Source organism: Merops nubicus, unplaced genomic scaffold (genome assembly GCF_000691845.1).
Source record: "Merops nubicus isolate BGI_N331 unplaced genomic scaffold, ASM69184v1 scaffold15211, whole genome shotgun sequence".
NCBI classification, from domain to species: Eukaryota; Metazoa; Chordata; class Aves; order Coraciiformes; family Meropidae; genus Merops; species Merops nubicus.
In genome coordinates this window covers 39497-57196 of record NW_008589153.1, presented here as the reverse complement: position 1 = coordinate 57196, position 17700 = coordinate 39497, and the positions used below count along the sequence as shown (strand labels likewise).

Below are 17700 nucleotides of genomic sequence, written 5' to 3'. Positions count from 1 at the left end.
GTTTTCAGTGGTTTCAGTCAATGTGAATTCACCCAGAGTTAAGTTATTATCTCCTTTGGGAAAACCTGTTACTGTACAAATTAGTGCTGTTTGGGATGGAGCAACTACCGTGTCACATGAAGCATATCAGGTATGCTACTTTGAGTAGAAAGCATTCAAGTATTTATTTGAGAGGTAGCTTCATAGTATAAGAGGGTGGAATGCACATTTCAAATAGGGACAGTTCTATCTTCTGCAAGTAATGCCAAGAATTCAGTCCTTTTTAATGAAATGAAACATATTTAGCATTAATGTTTCTTAAAACTGATAAGTTATTGAACTTCTGTGGTATGTTGTATTATATTTGAAGGGTCAGTTTCAGCTGCATGAACAGAAAATACTGGATGTCTCTGTTCTAACTTTCTGAAGCTGCTCTTTCCTCCAGGTGATATCCTATACACATAATCACACAGTTTCTATGTGTTCAGACACTCCAGCTGAAAGGGTTTGTAAGTGCAGTGGCTTAAGCAGTTAGATTCTTAAGTTTTCTGGGGTATTGAGAACCCCACCTGGAGTACTGCTTTCAGCTGTGCTCCCTAACATAAGGAGGACATTGACCAGTTGGAGCAAGTCCAGAGGAGGGCCGCAAAGATGATCAGGGGGCTGGAATGACTCTCCTATGAGGACAGCTTGAGAGAATTTGGGTTGCTGGAGGACACTGTAGGGAGACCTAGCAGCCTTCCAGTACCTAAAGAGGGCCTACAAGAAAGCTGGAGATGGACTCGTTACAAGGGCTTGTAGTGATAGAACAAAGGGTAATGGCTGGAAGAGGGTAGATTTAGATTAGGTGTAAGGAAGAAGTTCTTCACTATGAGGGTGGTGAGGCACTGGAACAGGTTTCCCCAGAGAGGCTGTGGTTGCCCCAACCCTGGTAGTGTTCCCTTGAAGGGCAGGTTGGATGGTGCATTGAGCAACCTAATTTAGTGGGAGGTGTCCCTGGCCATGGTAATGGGTTTGGAACTAGGTGATCTTTAAGGTCTCTTCCATCCCAAACCATTCTTTTTTTTTGTTTGTTTTCTAGATTATAGAGGCTCTATAGTAATCTCCATTGCTCTTGTACTCAAGCTAGACAGAAGACATTGAGTCTACCTCTTGGTTTTGATTTTAAACAGCTTCCGAGAATTTTTGAATAATACATTGTTATGGAAGATTGTCCTCAATAATGACACATTGGAAGCTGAACATTTTTTATTAAATTTTTAGTGATATAGTAGTACTGTACTAATGTATTTGTACTAGATTACTTTCAGGCATACTTTCTTAGTCTGATTCCTTTTGACTTGGAGCCAAGTTGAACTTGTTTCAGGATAATTGTCCCGCAAGTATAATCCAATAAGTGTCTCTTACTTGTCCTCCAAATGGATAATTATTGATAATTGTTGTGGGTTAACCTGGGTAAGCAGCTCAGCCCCATGCAGCTGCTAACTTACTACCCACAGTGTGATGGGAAAGAGAACTCGAAGGCTAACAGTGAAAAAACCCAGGGATTGAGATAGACATTTTAATAGGTAAAGGAAAAGCTGTGTGTGTGAGCAGAAAAACGTAAGGATTCATTCACCACTTCCCATCAGCAGACAGGTGTTCAGCCATCTCCAGAAAAGCAGCACTCCATCCCACGTAGCTGCTGCTTGGGAAGACAAATGCCATAACTCTGAAGTCTCCCCTTCATTCTTCTTCCCCCCAGCTTTATACTGGTGAGCATGATGTCCTATGATACAGAATATCCCAGTGGTCATTTGGGATCCACTGTCCCAGCTGAGTCCCCTCACACCCTCCTGTCCACCTTCAGCCTACTAGCTGGCAAGGCAGTGTGAGAAGCAGCTGATGCTGTGCAAGCAGTGCTCAGAAGTAGCTAAAATGTTCCTTTGTTGTCAGCATTATTGATAGCAAAACAGCACCGTATGACCTACTGTAAAGAAATTTAACTCTGTCTTAGCCAAAACTATTACAATAATAACACTGTTAATTGCTGAAGAAGAAATAAATTTACATATCTGTACCTCAAATTTTAAGTGGGTTGCTTCAGTGATCTATCTTGTATGTTACTCTCCTGTGCAGATTGCTTTATAGCTCCTAAATAACCAGAGACTAAAAGTGAGGTTGTTACCATATGTTTTGCTATTTAAATTTGTGGATTTTTAAAGTCAGCTTGAGTGATAAGTAGAATCTATGCACACTTGATAGGCTCCACATGCATCTTTAAACATACAGCAGATAGGCTCAGAACTGCATGTCACAGCTAACATTCTTTCTAAATAAGATTCAAAATCATTATTACATTAATATAACAGTGATCTTGATATAAACAAATTGGGGATGTAGACATTTTTGTTTACTAATTCTTCTTAACATGCTTCAGCTATTAATATTGGAATGTCATCTTTAATTTCCTATTCATTTATGGGAAATATTCAGCTCTCCTAAAATTACTGAAGCAAAAGGAGTTACTCCAAGCATAAATTTACTATAAAAAGTTGATAGCTCAATATTTGTAATAACGGCTTCTTTTTTTTTTTTTTTCTTCCAACAGATCTCTTTCGTGGCGCATCTACCACCTCTGGGGCTTGGAGTTTACCAGCTCTTGGAGGTTCAGAGTTCAGAAGCAGTTTTATCAGACTATGATATATACATGAGGAATAGTAGGCAAGAGAAGCCAGACAGACTTTTCAAGATAAGAGAGATGCAGAATTCTGTGGATAATATAGTTTTAGAAAATTCTTACATGAAACTGTGGTTTTCTGGAATGTCGGGATTACTGGAGGTATGTTTCATTGGATTTCAAAACACTATTTTACTTCTTTTAAGAACCTACAGTTCTTATTCATGGAAACCTAAATGTGTCAGCTATTTAAAACATGATTATCTGTTCTTAGAAAATAAATACCAAAGAAGATGGTAAAAATCATCAGATGAAGGTGGAGTTTGCTTGGTATGGAACTACAAGTAACCGGGATAAAAGTGGAGCTTATCTCTTCTTACCAGATGGAGATGCCAAGGTAAATCTTCCATTTGCATAACAATTCTAATCTTGAAGTAACCTGAAGCATTCTGCAAACACACATTGGAAGAGGTAATTTTCCCCAATGCTGAAATACAGCTGTGTGTGGCTAGAAATAATGACATCAGTTAGTGAAATGACTGTCAGAACTTCATAATTGAAAACCGTAGACTGGGGAGAAAACACACATTAATTTGAAAGCGTAAAAGTATACAGAATATTTATGATTTACCAAAAAGCTTAAACAAGATGTTACCCTTGCAAAAAATGCAGTGAGATGTGTCCATTCACTCTCAATAAGTTCACTTTCACTTACTATGGTGAAAATGTATAGGAACTACTGATGCATTTCTGCATTTCTTCACTTTTGTGATTCTTAAGATTTCTTTACTGTGAATTAGGAGATTCCATTTTAGAGTATAATAATTCTTCTAGCAGATATTAACATAGGTAGTTTAACATAGGAATTAAGGTTCCCAACTGATGAATGTAAAGACAGAGTAGCAAGCAACTGTTCTGTTTCAGTTATGTTGTGTTATCAGTAATTTTAACTATGCAATTATTAGAGGGCAACACCAAACTCATACTAGTTTTCAAATTGGAAATTCAGAAATGACAGTGTTCTTATGCTGGCTTCATTACCATGTGGAATCTGCTGTACCACTTTCAGAACTGAAATGCTGATATTTCAGAAAGTGAAGGATTAGATAATGAACACTTTTAGAGAAGCTAGCTAGTTTGCAGTGTATTTCTTCTGCCCAGTTTTAGGAGAAACTGGGAAACTTAAGTTGCATGCATAAAACAAACTTGGAGGTCTGTGTTTCCCACTTCAGGGAAATAGCAAGTATAATCATTCTGGGTTTGTTTTGTTTTCTGTTATGTGTAAACCAGTCTGGAAGTGGGCAGAACCGTTTCCTTTTAGCAGTTTCTCCTAGAAGTACACGTTTTGAGGCCTGTGAGTTGGCATGTCTAAACCAGTGCATTTAGTCCCACAACTGTTTGCATCAGTCACATTCAACAGGGTTCACTTAATTATTAAATGTCAGTGGTTTTGATCTGTAAATACCTGAACGCTTTCACTTTTTTTTTTTTAATTTTTAGCTTTCATCAGCTGCATGGTTACATTTTAACTAATTTTATTTCAGATGCTACTTTGTCTTTTGCTTATGAAAACAATAATAACTAAATCTAACAGTTACATTGTTTTAATTAAAGTTTTCAATTATTAGTTTTACAAAAATAATCTGGAAAAATGTAGAAACCAAAATGCTATGGTTTGAACAAAAAGTCTGTCACACGCCTTCAAACACAGTTAGAAAAAAAGGTACAAACTGAACTACTTTGAAAAATTAAAGTAACAGTTTTAGTTAACATTGAAAAGGGTGGTGTGTTCAGCTTTTGTAACTTTTTATACAATTACAATTAAATAATGAGACTTCTAAAAGTTATGCTTCATGAATATACCATAAGGCTCATTTGGCTTGCATTTTAATAACGTTAATTAGGCTGTCCCGCTGGGGATAACAATGTAATTCTATAGTAGTTTCTAAAACAGTTTGAGCTAATGATTTCTGTCTTAAGAGAAATGCCATCTGTTCAGAGTTCTAAGAGCGAGGTGAATTGACTGATATTTTCTAAGTCCTTGTGTGGAGTGGTGATAGGATAGATTACAGGCAGTTTTCTTTATTTTTGGCTAGGTATTTTTTTCTTCCCTAGCCTCTTCACTCTATGTATTACTGTAAAATTTGCAAGGGATAGTTGCATTTGATGGTGGGTCAATTTCCTCTCTCAGTTTCTTCTGTTATGAGTAAAATTATATATTTTTTTATTTGCCTTTGTTAACTAGTCATTTTGTCACCTGGTAAGTCTTTTGATTCCTTTCTTTCCAGTTCTGCAATGCTCAGAAATTATTTTTCTTGATCTAGTTTAATTCTGTCTTACTATAGTACTTAGCCTTTTTGGTCTTGGGTTCTTCTGCCAGTTTATTTTTGGAAACTTGGTGCTATAACGTGCTAGGCCTGCAAGCTGTGACTTAAAGCCATGTCAGTTGAGAACACTTGACACATACAGTAGAGCTCTGGCCATCAGTAGACTGTAATGAGTGGACACCGTGTTTTGTACAGTTGATGGTCTGTATACTAGAATGTACATGAATCTGAGTCTTTCAAGTGGTTCTTTGGATTAATCATCTTTATGGCAGATCTAAGACCATCCTGGAGTACTTCAGAGTCCACTCAATACTGATAACCCTTTGTCACTGCTCTGGAAAGAGCAGGTGAATTTAAGGCGCTCTGACACCATGGCAAACAGCTAGACAGACTCCAGTAAGAACAGCCTCTGGGGCTATGTGGTAAGGTTTTGACCATGGATGATTCTGTCCCTGCTGTCTCTGAAGTGTCAAAGTAGTTCAGTGGCAGCCTCAGGTCATGATGCCAGTGTGAAGTCCAGGACAGTGACACAAGGCAGAGGCTCTGTGCTGCAGCTCTTCAGATAAGACAGTGATCCTACGACGTATTTGAATTTTCTGCAAAATAGAACAAAAGCAAAGTAAAGGGCAAAAAGACAGGCAGTATGTTAGTTTTTTAAACTGTCAGTGCTGCTTAAGTGATTGACAGTTATCAAACTTTGAAGGAAGGGACTTCCTGGGAACTCACAAGAAATGGAAACAAAACCATCCTGCATGTGAAGGGGAAACCTGTTTGTATCTCATGCGGTTTTGTAGAAGGGTGGCCATCCCCATAAACCTGTTAGACCTGCAGAGAGAAAAAACAGTATTCAATAAACTTTGAAAAACTGAAGTGTCAGTCCATGATGACCTGCTTACTAGCCATCTTTGGTATCGGTAGGGATAGAACAAGTGTTTTCCAGAGAGTCAGATGCTACATGTGGGGTCAATGTGAGTGGTTCATTTCCTTGTTTTACAAATCAATTTTTCAGAATGAAAGAGGGCTTTTTTTGAATCCCTGACTTGTAAATTGTGATTCCCCCTCAGGCAGCTGTATTTATGCACACATGTATGTACTATTATGTACTAACAGAATATGTGAGAGAAGACATTTTTTGGTGTTGTTGTTATCCTTCAGGATCTCTAGTGCTAGAGCTTTCCTCCCCTTTTTTTTTTTAATTTCTTCACAGTTTGTCTCCATTATTGGATTTCCTTTACTGATTATGAACTCTGACTTATATAGCTGTGGTTGCTGCTTCTAACTTCAAGGAGCCTTTTTCATGATAGCCCCTTTTTTAATCTGTCAGGATTACCAGTTGCCTATAATTGTCAGAGAAGAACACAAATCTGAGTTACCTAAATGCTTGGGCTCCAAACGTAAGGAGAAGACAATGGTATGTTCCCACATTTGTATAAGTGAGGCAATGTTCTGCTGCCCACAAAGAGAGAGACTATCCATTTAGCGTATCCTGCTCTGTCTGCCTTCAGATCTTCCCTCTGAAAAGGGCAGAGGATCCACATTCAGGCGTAATATCCTTACTTTTAATGCTTCTTTTGGTTTTGCATGCCTGATAACAGGAAGAGAAAAGTATGCAGGCACAATTATGTGGAGGGTGTCCACAATACTCAAGAACTGGCTACGATTGAGGTGTCTGTTCCTTCCATGTATTCTCCTCAAGCATCTATTTATCTACAAATATGCCCCGCATATAGGTGGGCTTGTTTTGGATACAAAAGTGTTAAAATGACAGCTGTCTCTCTTCTGCTACATAATTCTTAAAACACAGTTCTCAAGAACTCATAGTATATTGTTATTTGCTTTTTCACCCTAAAGCCCAGTCTAATCTCAAATCCTGCCAAGTGAAGGGTAATCTGGTATTAAGAATCAACTTAAAAACTTTGAGTTCTTTTTTTAAAAAAAATTTCAGGTATATCAAGGACAATTCAGTCTGCATTGAAAAACTTGTCCCTTGGTGTATTTACTTGACTTCAACACCAACAGTGTGCTGCACTGGCCAGAAATTTCTAGGCCACACGAAAATGTTTAGTAGTGCTTCACTTGACTACAAGGGGAAAGGCTTACTGCCTGTGTTTCATGCCTTCAGGCTGCAATATGCCATTCCAGATTCTATGCAAGCCAGTAAACCTTTAAGTGAAGGCATCTCTCCAGTTGTCTCTGCCCATTGGCACTTTGGCACCTGATTTGATGCCAAATATTTTAAGATATCCTAAGGAGCTGCAGGATATTTTGCCCTAATTATTCTGCCTCAAAATTTCTACCTTACTTTCTTTTCCCCCCTTCAAGGGGAGGTTCATATATTTCTCTTGAATATAAGCACTGAACAAATTGTTTCTGGACCCTTTGACCCATAGTTCTGTTATCATGTTTATGAGAATACTGCTTTTCCGGCTCAACAAAACCTGCCACAGCAGGCTGCTGAATCTGTACAATGGGAGTTGTTCCAGTGGAGCTGAAGGGAACAGATTTTACAGCAACTCTTTATTTTAACTATTTAGGAAGTGGAGTCTGCCACTGCATATGAGACGGTCTGAGTAATCATAGAATCCTTCGTACTGGAAGGTCAGTTAGTCCAGGGTCCCACTCAAAGCAGAGTAAATAGTGAATTCAGACCAGGGCTTTGTCCAATCAGTTTTGCAAATATCTCTATTGCTGTTTGTTCCTTCCACTTAGAAGAGAAAGTGGTTGTTGCTGAGTAGCAAGAGGCCTCTTTCTGCATCTTAGTCAGACTTTCACATCAGAAGCATCTTTATATTTCAGGTCCAGGACAAGATCATTTCACGTGCCTCTGTACATCTCACCAAGGATCTTTACAATGATACTAGAATAATTGCACATTCATTGCATAAAGGTGTTTTCCTGTTTAAAAGCTTCATTCATTGAAAAGTTTTCAGTGTGGCAAACCTGGTCAATTATCTCTTTATAGGTTCTGAACTGAATATGTCTCCAGATGATGACTGAGAAATCACTTTCTAGGATTAGCACATTTCTAGACACTAAATAGGAATTGGGAGGCTACCCTGTTCTTTCAGTACCATATTTTTTCTTAGTTTTTCCCATTTGCCCAACAATCATGAAACAACAGGCAACCTTGATAACTTAAGTATACATCAGATCGCCACTTTTTGTATCAGAATTTATCTAATCCCCAGAACCCTGATAATATCTGTGTTTGTAATTTTCCATCCCCGTTTGTACCTTTTCACCGTGCTGCGTCTGCATTAGAGGCTTGCTTACCAGTTTTGCTACATTTCTCTCAATGCACAGGCCAGCAGAATCACAAATAATGATTTCAGAAAAGCATGCTCTGTCCTTCTTATGACATCAGTAAACACAGAAGGGGGATAGCCACCCTCTAAGAGCTTTACGCTTAGAATCCTCTGAATAACATGTTTTTCAAGTATCTTGTTGCTGGTTTTATGTGAAGTCTTTATTGCTCTTGGCCTATATAGTAGTTGCATGTTTGACTTCGTACATGGCTAATATTTAGCCCATTTTTAGCCTTATAGTCATCCATGTATTTCTGTATAGTATATACGGTTAGTTCAGTTTGGGATCAACTGTCTTTAAGAAACTAGTTTTCTTTGCTTAACTGAGACTCAAAATACTGTGTCTATATGGAAAAATAATTTTCTTCATCTCTTTGGTTTGGCTATGCATATGTGAAATTTCTGCTAGCTTTTTGAGAGACATGATTAAGAAGCCTGAATTCTTCTTGAGGTTTCTTAGTGCTTCCAAGCTCTGCCCTGTATTCCAGGGGCCTCTCCTGGCAACTATAGCTACTTTTGATGAAGAAAAGCTTCCTCCTTCATTTTCAAAAGAATATGCAAACTGATCCACAAAAGCAGTGTAAAGGCAGCTTTCCTAATGCAGTGTGTACCACTGATACAGGAAACCATGAGCAAACCATCTGCCACAGATTATGAGATGACAGTATTTCGTTACTGGTTAGCAAGCATAATTTTGCTAGCAAAAAAAGCTCAATCCAGGCATTTGCAATATTAATACATTATTGTGTTTGTAGGCATTGCTAAGAGAGTATTAATCCTCAAAAAATACCTGTGAGAAATGTAATAAGGTTTATCCTAATTGTAGCTAAAGGAAAGTGAGGCTCTGAAAAGAAGTTGCTGAATTTCAGCTAGGACTAATTTGTTTTAACTACCAGTTTTTAGACTGGGCTTAGATACACAACAGTTTGAAAAAATGAAAAAATATTATGTAATATTGAATACTTGTATTTATTCACAGTACTTTTATGCAGAACTTTCAAAATAATTATTCTAGCTTATTGGTTTCTTTTTGTAGCCTTATATTTTTGCAGATCCACCTACTATAAGAGTTGCTCATGGAACGATTTTCTCAGAAGTTGTGTGTTTTTTCCACCATGTGACACATACCATGCGACTGTATAAAGTCCAAGGTAAGAGTTGTGAAATTCTGTCTCTCTCAGAAGTTATTTTTCATCAGTACAGTCTTAGGTCCTACTTGTTAACATGGTTTCCTTTACAGCGTCAAACTTATGAAAGTACAACAATATCTCCTCTAAAGCCACAAAAAATGTAAAGTTACTTGTTAATGGAATTAATGGTGAAGGCCAGTGTATTCCAAAACTGTAAGCATGCTTTAGTTACATGTAAGTTTCCTCTTTATGTCCTTTATCTCCTTGGAAGAGATTGTGATAAAATGGTCTGTGTCTCTTACAGGCACTAGCACTGAACACTGGCTTATTGACTATTAAGACATAATTTCATATCAGTTTCACTTGTTTTTCCTTCAGTGAGGCTTTCTTTTTTTTTTTCTCTACTGTTCAACCACTGATTTCCAAGAAAATTTTAGGAAAACAGTAACTCTGGAAATTCCGTACTCTTCCAAACTTCATGATTAAATTGGTGAGCAAAAAAAGTAGAAGAGGGACAAAATACTGGTGAAATTGTATAAACTTATTTTTCTTTAGAAACTTGACATAACATTCCTAAGTGTATCTTTTTGTAATTGAACTAGGAAACACACGTTTTTGGCTACTTATCTATTTGTATTTGAACTACTGGAATTTTTCTGAAATATGGAAGTATTGTTTCGTATTTGCAGCACTTGAAAGAACTTCAGCATGTTCTGCATTATCGTTAAGTTTACTGTACACGTCAAATTTGTCTGCATAGTTTTTAAAATCATATTTGTCATATTCAATTATTTTTCTAAATGCCTTCAAAAACAAATAATGGAGTTATAACTACTTTGATAGTCTTGCTTGTGCTTTCCCTTATTCCTTTCACATTTCAAAAATAGTATTGCCAGCAATATCTGCTTCAGTCACATAACTGATCTGTTCTGAGGTTGTGCTAACTTCTGTCCATGTATTTATGAATATAGGAACTTTATTCAAAGATATTTTGGACCTCTGGAAAAGATCTTTACAGTTCAGGAGCCCAAACTGATGAGCATGCCTCTGGGTCTTGTGAATTGACATACAGTGGAACTGTTGGGAGGGAAAAAGTATTTACTATCTAAGATTTTTAAATACTGTCTTCAAGTTTTAAAGGACTAAGTTAGTTAACCAGTTCCTCGCTTTTCACTGTCTTCTGTTTACAATCCATCTGACAAGCACAATGTAATTTCATACCTCTGTTCTGCTTGGGGGAATTCTTTTCAATTATTAGTCCTGTTAGGCTACAGAAAGGGTAAAAGTGGTCATGCTGAATGATGGTATGATTCCAGCCAATCTGTGTCTCAAAGTGTTTGAAGAGGTCAGCTAATTATTAAAAGTATTTGATTTTCAGTGCAAGAAAAAAACGTTAGAAAAAAAACTGTAGAAGAAAATCTCACTGAACATCTGTCTGCATTTTCAGATGTTAAATCCTCCTTTTAATAAATAGTCATCTTTTCCCTGGCAACAAAGACTTCTGTCCTAGTTGAATCATATCGGTGTGTGGTTTCTTAATTCACAGTCCTTAAGAAAGATTCTCCCTATTTTGGTTAAAACAGCTGACTGGTTTCCTTCTTGGTGAAACAGTTACTGTCAAGAAGCTGGAAACTTCATTCTTGTCTGTGAATGGCGACAGCTGAATAGGAGTCGGGGGAGAAGTGAACGGCTAGGTCTTGCTTCAGTGTATTAGCTGCTTCTAAAGACATCACTTAACACTTGTGTGCTGTTTGCTACTGACTTACCAGAACTAACCCTGCTTCTTATCATGAGTTACTTCTGTTCTAATTCAGTGAAGGCTTCAGATAGTCTGCTCAATGAGTACTGAATTATATGTTCTACTGTATCGTGCAGTACCTAACCAGGTGTTTGAAGCCTGTTCAGTTATAGCAGAAAATGAAAACTAGCAGGGGAGGATTAGATCACTGTGTATTGGGAGCATAGTCATTCTTATGCATGTGACAACTGCTTTTAAAAATTTAAAGATATTAAATGCATCTTTTTCATGTAGGTTTGGAAGGCCAATCTCTTGAAGTTTCCAATGTTGTGGATATCAGAGGAGAATATAATCGTGAGCTTGCGATGAGAATTTCTTCTGACATAAACAGTCAAAATAGATTCTATACTGATCTTAATGGATATCAGGTGATTCTTGTCTATTAATTATAAAAGCCTAGGGTGCCAGTTTTTGACTGCCTTAGTATTTCTGATTGTAAAGAACTTGAGTTACATTACTCAAACTCTCATGTTAACCTCTACTAATCATTTAAAAGGAGAAAAGGTTTAAAAATTTAGCCATTATAGAATTTCATTTAGACCAGATGAAGTAGTAACTCTTTCAAGGAGTTTGTTAAATATCCCTTTGCATCCTTTTTAACGTAAGAATTGTAATACAGCAAGTTATGACAAGCCATCATGCAGTTGCTTGTGCACCTGCATGCCTTCTTCCTCCTCTGCTTTGTTAATTTAATTAGAACCCTTCAGGTAGCACAATGCTAGATGTGCATAGGGTCCAGAAACTGGAACCTAGAGAAAAACTGCTTGCTGCTGCAGCGGGAATAAGTGATGTATTTTCAGAATGTAATAACTTGTTCTATTGGTAATCCATCTGATGAAATAATAGTGTGCTATTTTCTTAGCCTCTGTAGCACACACAAAAAAAGAAAATTTTATTTTTTCTGTACCTCCCTTGCTAAAAATAGTTTTGCAAAGACAATGAAAACTATACCTGCTGAGTTTAGAGACTACTATTTTTCCCAGTTAATGTGTAGTACTGCATTTTACTGGAGATAGTGAATATTTAAACATGAAAATAATTTTAATACTACTGATCATTTGTTGTGTACCGTTCAAGAATTCCACTAGCACTTGATGAATTTTCCATTATAAACCAGCAACTCCTTTTCTGTTATCTTGAATCTATGCACTGTTTGTTATCAAGAGGAGAAAAAAAAAAAATTCTTTCATTCTTTAACTGTAATTATTCCTTTTTTGTATGTTCCCTTGATGAGTCTTTCAGGTTTTTTTAGATATTCTTTGATCTAAAAGTACATTGACGTTATCACTTCCAAAGTGGTAATTTTACCCACAAATCTCCAAAAAGCTAAATGATGCAGCTGAGTGAATGCTTTGGTGCCAATTGTGCTTCTAAAGCACATGAGGTAGATGTCTGAAAAGGTCTTTGAAATTTAAATGCATAAAAAGAAGGTATTTTTATTGAAGTTTGTGTTCATACTGCAGATCCAGCCCAGACTGACGATGAGCAAATTGCCTCTTCAAGCAAATATCTATCCTATGACTACAATGGCTTATATCCAAGATGTTGGTGTTCGTTTGACCCTTCATTCAGCTCAGTCTCTAGGTGTTGCAAGTTTGAAAAATGGTAAGTATAAGATGATATTATAAAGGTCTGTCTTCATGATTGTCTGAAATAGTTCATCCAGAGATTACCATATCTACTAGTGTTTGAAGAAAAATACATTTCTTCAATTTTGATAAGTTTTAGAATATGTCCATAAGGAAAAAGGTAGAAGTTGTTCCCACATGACATCCTGTCATCTTCAGTGGAAGATCTGTCTCAAACTAGAGACAGTGGAGAGAGATTACAAAAAAGACAAAATGAGCAATAATAGAACCAGGTATTATTCACCTAAGAACTCTGAGGAAGCTCAAGGATACAACACCAAACCTAAGTGGTTTATTTTCTTTTGTACTCCTCTGGTAGCAGAGGGCTTAAGATGGGTAATGTGGTGGTGATCATGCTTTTTGATTGGTTTCCTTCCTTTAGGGTAGAGAGCATTAGTCTTAAGGTATGGGTAGTATAGCTTAACATCCCTGTCAAGGAAAACAGTAGCAGCTTTTCTGAAGACTAGAATTAGTGAAATGAAGGATAATTATCCTGAGCAAGAATCAGCATACCTCTTCTGAGGCAAAATCATACTTCACAAATTTAATGGAGTACTTTGAAAGAGCTGTTGAATATGTTGACAAGAAAAATCAGTTCATATTAGGAGTTCCAAAAGGAAGGCAGACTTGTCCCTCACAGCAGAGAGCTATGACGAATGGCTTGGAGAGATAGAAACAGGTCAGTTGTACAGTCTATACTGCCAGCAGAATGAAGAGGCATTCAAATAAAGCTGTCCAGTAGTGGGTGAAGTGAGGTATGTAATGCATAAAGATGTGTAGTTCCTTGCTCTAATATTATAATTTTAAATGTACATGGGTTTGAAAAACAATGCAATCAGTATTTGGAAAAAGTGAAAGTATTGAACTGTGCCAAACCTGCTTCCCATTTCTTTTCAGAAAATGTCATATTCATGCCTGTTCTGACAAAAGGTGAATACTGTACTAGATTGACAGTTCTATTAGCAAACAATTTTAGGGTAAAGATTTAACAATGGCTGGTACATTAATGAAGCCATAGTGGAAAATATTAGCCTTTTGTTCTGAGACCACCTGATACAAGACTCCAAACACGTTTTTCATGCTGTCCATTGGTAGAAACCAAATTCCCTTTGACCGAATCTTGTGATTGAACTTGACACCGCCAAATGTTTGTAGGCATTTGTTACTTAGGTATTGGAGACTAAATTAGTGTGCAGGGGCCCATTTACCTTGTAATAATAGTGTCTGTATTTGCTTTTTAACAATCCTCATATCTGTGTCACAGAACAGTACAACATGTAGGTCCACAGAGACCCCCTGCTTTCTGTCGTCAAGTCCAGAAAGCTAGCACTGTTTGACATCATTGCAGTTAAGTATCAGGAAGAAACTGGTTTTTTGTGAGCATTGGTTTCAGTCCAGTCAGAGGACATTAGAGGCTTTTCCCCTAGTCCAGTTAAGTGAAAGAGCAAAAGATGTATCCCATACCTGGTCATGGCATTCATTTCTTAAATATGTCACTCTTTGGTAAACTGTTATGTCACTCACAGTTAAGAGATAGTTAGCAACATCAAATATTTACTCTGTGCTTACTAACAACATGGGAGGGGGATGTATTCATCTGACTTGTTATCATTAGTTAATGGTTCATGATAAAACTGTTTACTACCTTTGTCCTAAGCAAATCCCTAAAAGAGAACAAAAATGAAGCTGAAGGTTCTGTGGTTGCTTAGAGTCATATGCTTCATGACACTTCTTTTAAAGACCTTTCAGGACCTCAAAGGGATCCTGGAAGAAAATTCAAAACCATTACAGTTTAGGTAAGTGCCTTCAGTGGCTGTGTATCAGTCTGAGACTGTGTCTCAAGGCATAACTCACCATCTGAGATTTATCTGAACAGCTGATTATTTCTCAGTTCTCATGTACTGAGACAAGAACAAGTACTGTTTCTTACTGTGGAGCAGTTACTTAACTCTCATGGTATCAGATGATCTCAGCAGTATGGAGTAGGATTTCTCAATGTGTTGTCATCAGTCTTCAACATCAGCTTCTAAGAGACATGGTCAAAAACTCTACCTATGTCACAACTTCATTCCTACTCTCCATCTCCTTTCCTATTGGTAGGATTGGATGCATAATAATTTTGTAATGTTAGATGCTGAACATCATCTACCTTGTAAGTTCCATCCAGTTCTGCTCTAATTTACTACTTAGTAGATTATCCTCTGTGCACCACAGAAGACCTGCAGATATATGGGATGAATCACTGTCATTTAGAGGCGAACTTCTCTGCAATCAGACAGATAATTAATGGGGTAGAGAGGACCACTTATGTCCTGAAGCTTCATGCAATATATTTATACGATTTTTAAACCAGAAATTTCCCTAAAACAATCTTTTTCAAATCTTTGACTCCCTTTTGAAATGGGTTTTCTCTCTGACTTTAGCATTTTGTTTGTATTTGATGTTCACAATCACCTTAAGAAACATGAAGCTTTATTTTGTCTGTCTTCATTATTCTTACTTCTTAAAGAATGTTGGAAATGTGATCAGGTCATTTTGGATCCAGATCTTCAAAAAATTTTATTTTTAAAACATTGACCAAAGCTTTTTTTTGTAGTTTTTTTTCTCCTTACTATGGTTCTAGTTTTTTTTCCGGAGGCTTATACCCATGTCTCAGCCCATGTTCATACAGCGATACACAAAGACCATCAGTTTGGGGCACAGTCCTAGCCTTATACCCTAGTTCAAAATGGTGTTTCTTACTCATTTCCAGCTGACTTCTGATACACAAAATCTGTTTGTACTTGAGGAGAGGGAACAACAAGTATTTAGGAAAATTGGATAAGTATTTGCAGAACACTGAAGAAGTATGAAAGAGACTGCCTTCCTAAGCAGCCTTTTCTAATAGCTTAAATTGTGCATTTCTTATTTATGGAATCACAGAATGGTTTTGGTTGGGAAGGATCTTTAAAGATCACCTAGTCCAGACCCCCTGCATGAGCAGGGACATCTTGAACTAAATTGAGTTGTTCAAAACTCTATCCAACCTGACCTTGAATGATTATCTAGTGCAACCCCCTAGTAATGAGCAGGGACATCTGGAACTAGATCAGGTTTCTCAGAACCACATCCAACTTGACCTTGAAAGTTTCCACAGGTTAGGTCATCTACCACCTCTCTGGGCAACCACTTCCAGTGTTTCTCCATCCTCATTGTAAGAAATTTCTTCCTTGTATCTAGTCTAAATCCTTCCCTCTTTTAATTTAAAACCATTATGCCTTGTTCTGTTGCAACAGACCCTGCTAAAAAGACTGTCTCCAACTTTCTTACAGGGCCCCTGTAAGTACCAAGGGCCGCAATAAGGACTCCCTTGAGCATTCTCTTGTCCAGGCTGCCTTTCTTCATAGCTTTTTTTTTTCGGCTCTCCTCTCGACCCACTCCAACAGGTTCATGTCTTTCATGTGGTGATACTCCAGAGCTCCATGCAGTATCCCAGGTGGGCTCTTATGAGAACTGAGTAGAGTGGGAGAATCACCTCTTTAACCTGCTGTCCACACTTCTTTTGATGCAGCCCAGGATTCAACTGTCTTTCTTGGCTGTGACTGCACATTGTTGGCTCATATTCAGTTTTTCATTCCTCAAAGCCATTCTCTGCGGGGCTGCTCTCAATCCCATTGTTGCCCAGCCTGTATTTGTGCTTGGAATTGCTCTGACTGAAGTGCAGCACCTTGCACGTGGCCTTGTTGAACCTCATGAGATTCACACAGGCCCACTTCTCAAGCTTGTCCAGGTCCCTCTGAATGGTATCCTGTCCCTTTGGCATGTCAACCATATCACTCAGGTTGGTGTCATCTGCAAACTTGCTAAAAGTGCACTTAATCCCTCTGTGTCACTGATTAAGGTAGTAAACAGCACTGGTCCACAGTAGGGCTCTCTGAGGGACACCAGCTGTCAGTGATCTCCATCTGGATGTGAGCCATTGACCACTACCCTCTGATGCAAACATCCAACCGATTCTGTATCCACTGCACAGTCCACCCATCAAATTCACGTCTCTCAAATTCAGAGAGAAGGATGTTTTGGGAGACCATGGCACACACGTTACAGAAGTCCAGATAGATGACATCCGTAGCCATGCTGGCTGACTTCTTTGGTGACCGTCAGGTCCAGTATTGCATCCTCTCTGGCAGGGCTATCTATTTCCTGGCTTAAGAAGTTATCCTTCATGCATTTCATGAGTCTTCTGGATTGCCTACAGCTCACTGTGCTACTTTCCCAGCATGTGTTGAGGTGGTTGAAGTCCCCCAGCTGGATGAGAGCCAGTGAGTGCGATGCCTCTTTTAGCTGAGTAAGAAGGCTCTGTCAAGTAGGCTTCCCCTGATCAGGTGGCCTGTAGTGGACACCAATTGCAAGGTTTCCTTTGTTGCCTTGGTCTCTGATTCTTACCCATAATGTCTTGACCTGCTCATGGCTATTCTTCATGGACAGTTCTAGCACACTGTCCCATTTCTTGACATAGAGGGCAACGTCTCCACCCCTCCTTCCTCACCAGTACCTTCTGGACAGCCTGTGGCTATTGATAGTTGCACTTCAGTCATGGGATTTGTCCCACCAAGTTTGAGTAATGGCAACCAGGTCATAGCTCTCCAGCAGCACAGTGGCTTCTAGTTCCTGCTGTTGCTGACTGTGCTGTATGCATTGGTGTGGAGGAAACAAGTACTTCAGTCTTTCAGTTTTGTTTAAGAAACAAGTACATTTGTTTGAAAATTCAGTGTGCAAAAACTGTAACAGACTTAATTATGTGTCCTGAACTGGTTTCCCTGTGGAGATATAAGCTTGAAAAGATAGGAACTTCATCTTCCATAAGGCTATTTATGATTTATCACCATGCTGGA

The 17700-nt window shown here is 38.1% G+C and overlaps 1 protein-coding gene across 1 annotated transcript in view; it reads left to right on the top strand.

Moving 5' to 3' along the window:
* LOC103781774 (alpha-mannosidase 2-like) overlaps positions 1–17700 on the top strand; it is a 68262-nt gene that overhangs the window by 30031 nt on the left and 20531 nt on the right. The window contains 6 exon segments of the mRNA XM_008949496.1: positions 1–130; positions 2570–2800; positions 2913–3035; positions 9307–9421; positions 11433–11566; positions 12662–12803. The exon segment at positions 1–130 is cut by the window's left edge and continues 8 nt beyond it. Coding sequence (XP_008947744.1) covers positions 1–130; positions 2570–2800; positions 2913–3035; positions 9307–9421; positions 11433–11566; positions 12662–12803 — 875 coding nt within the window.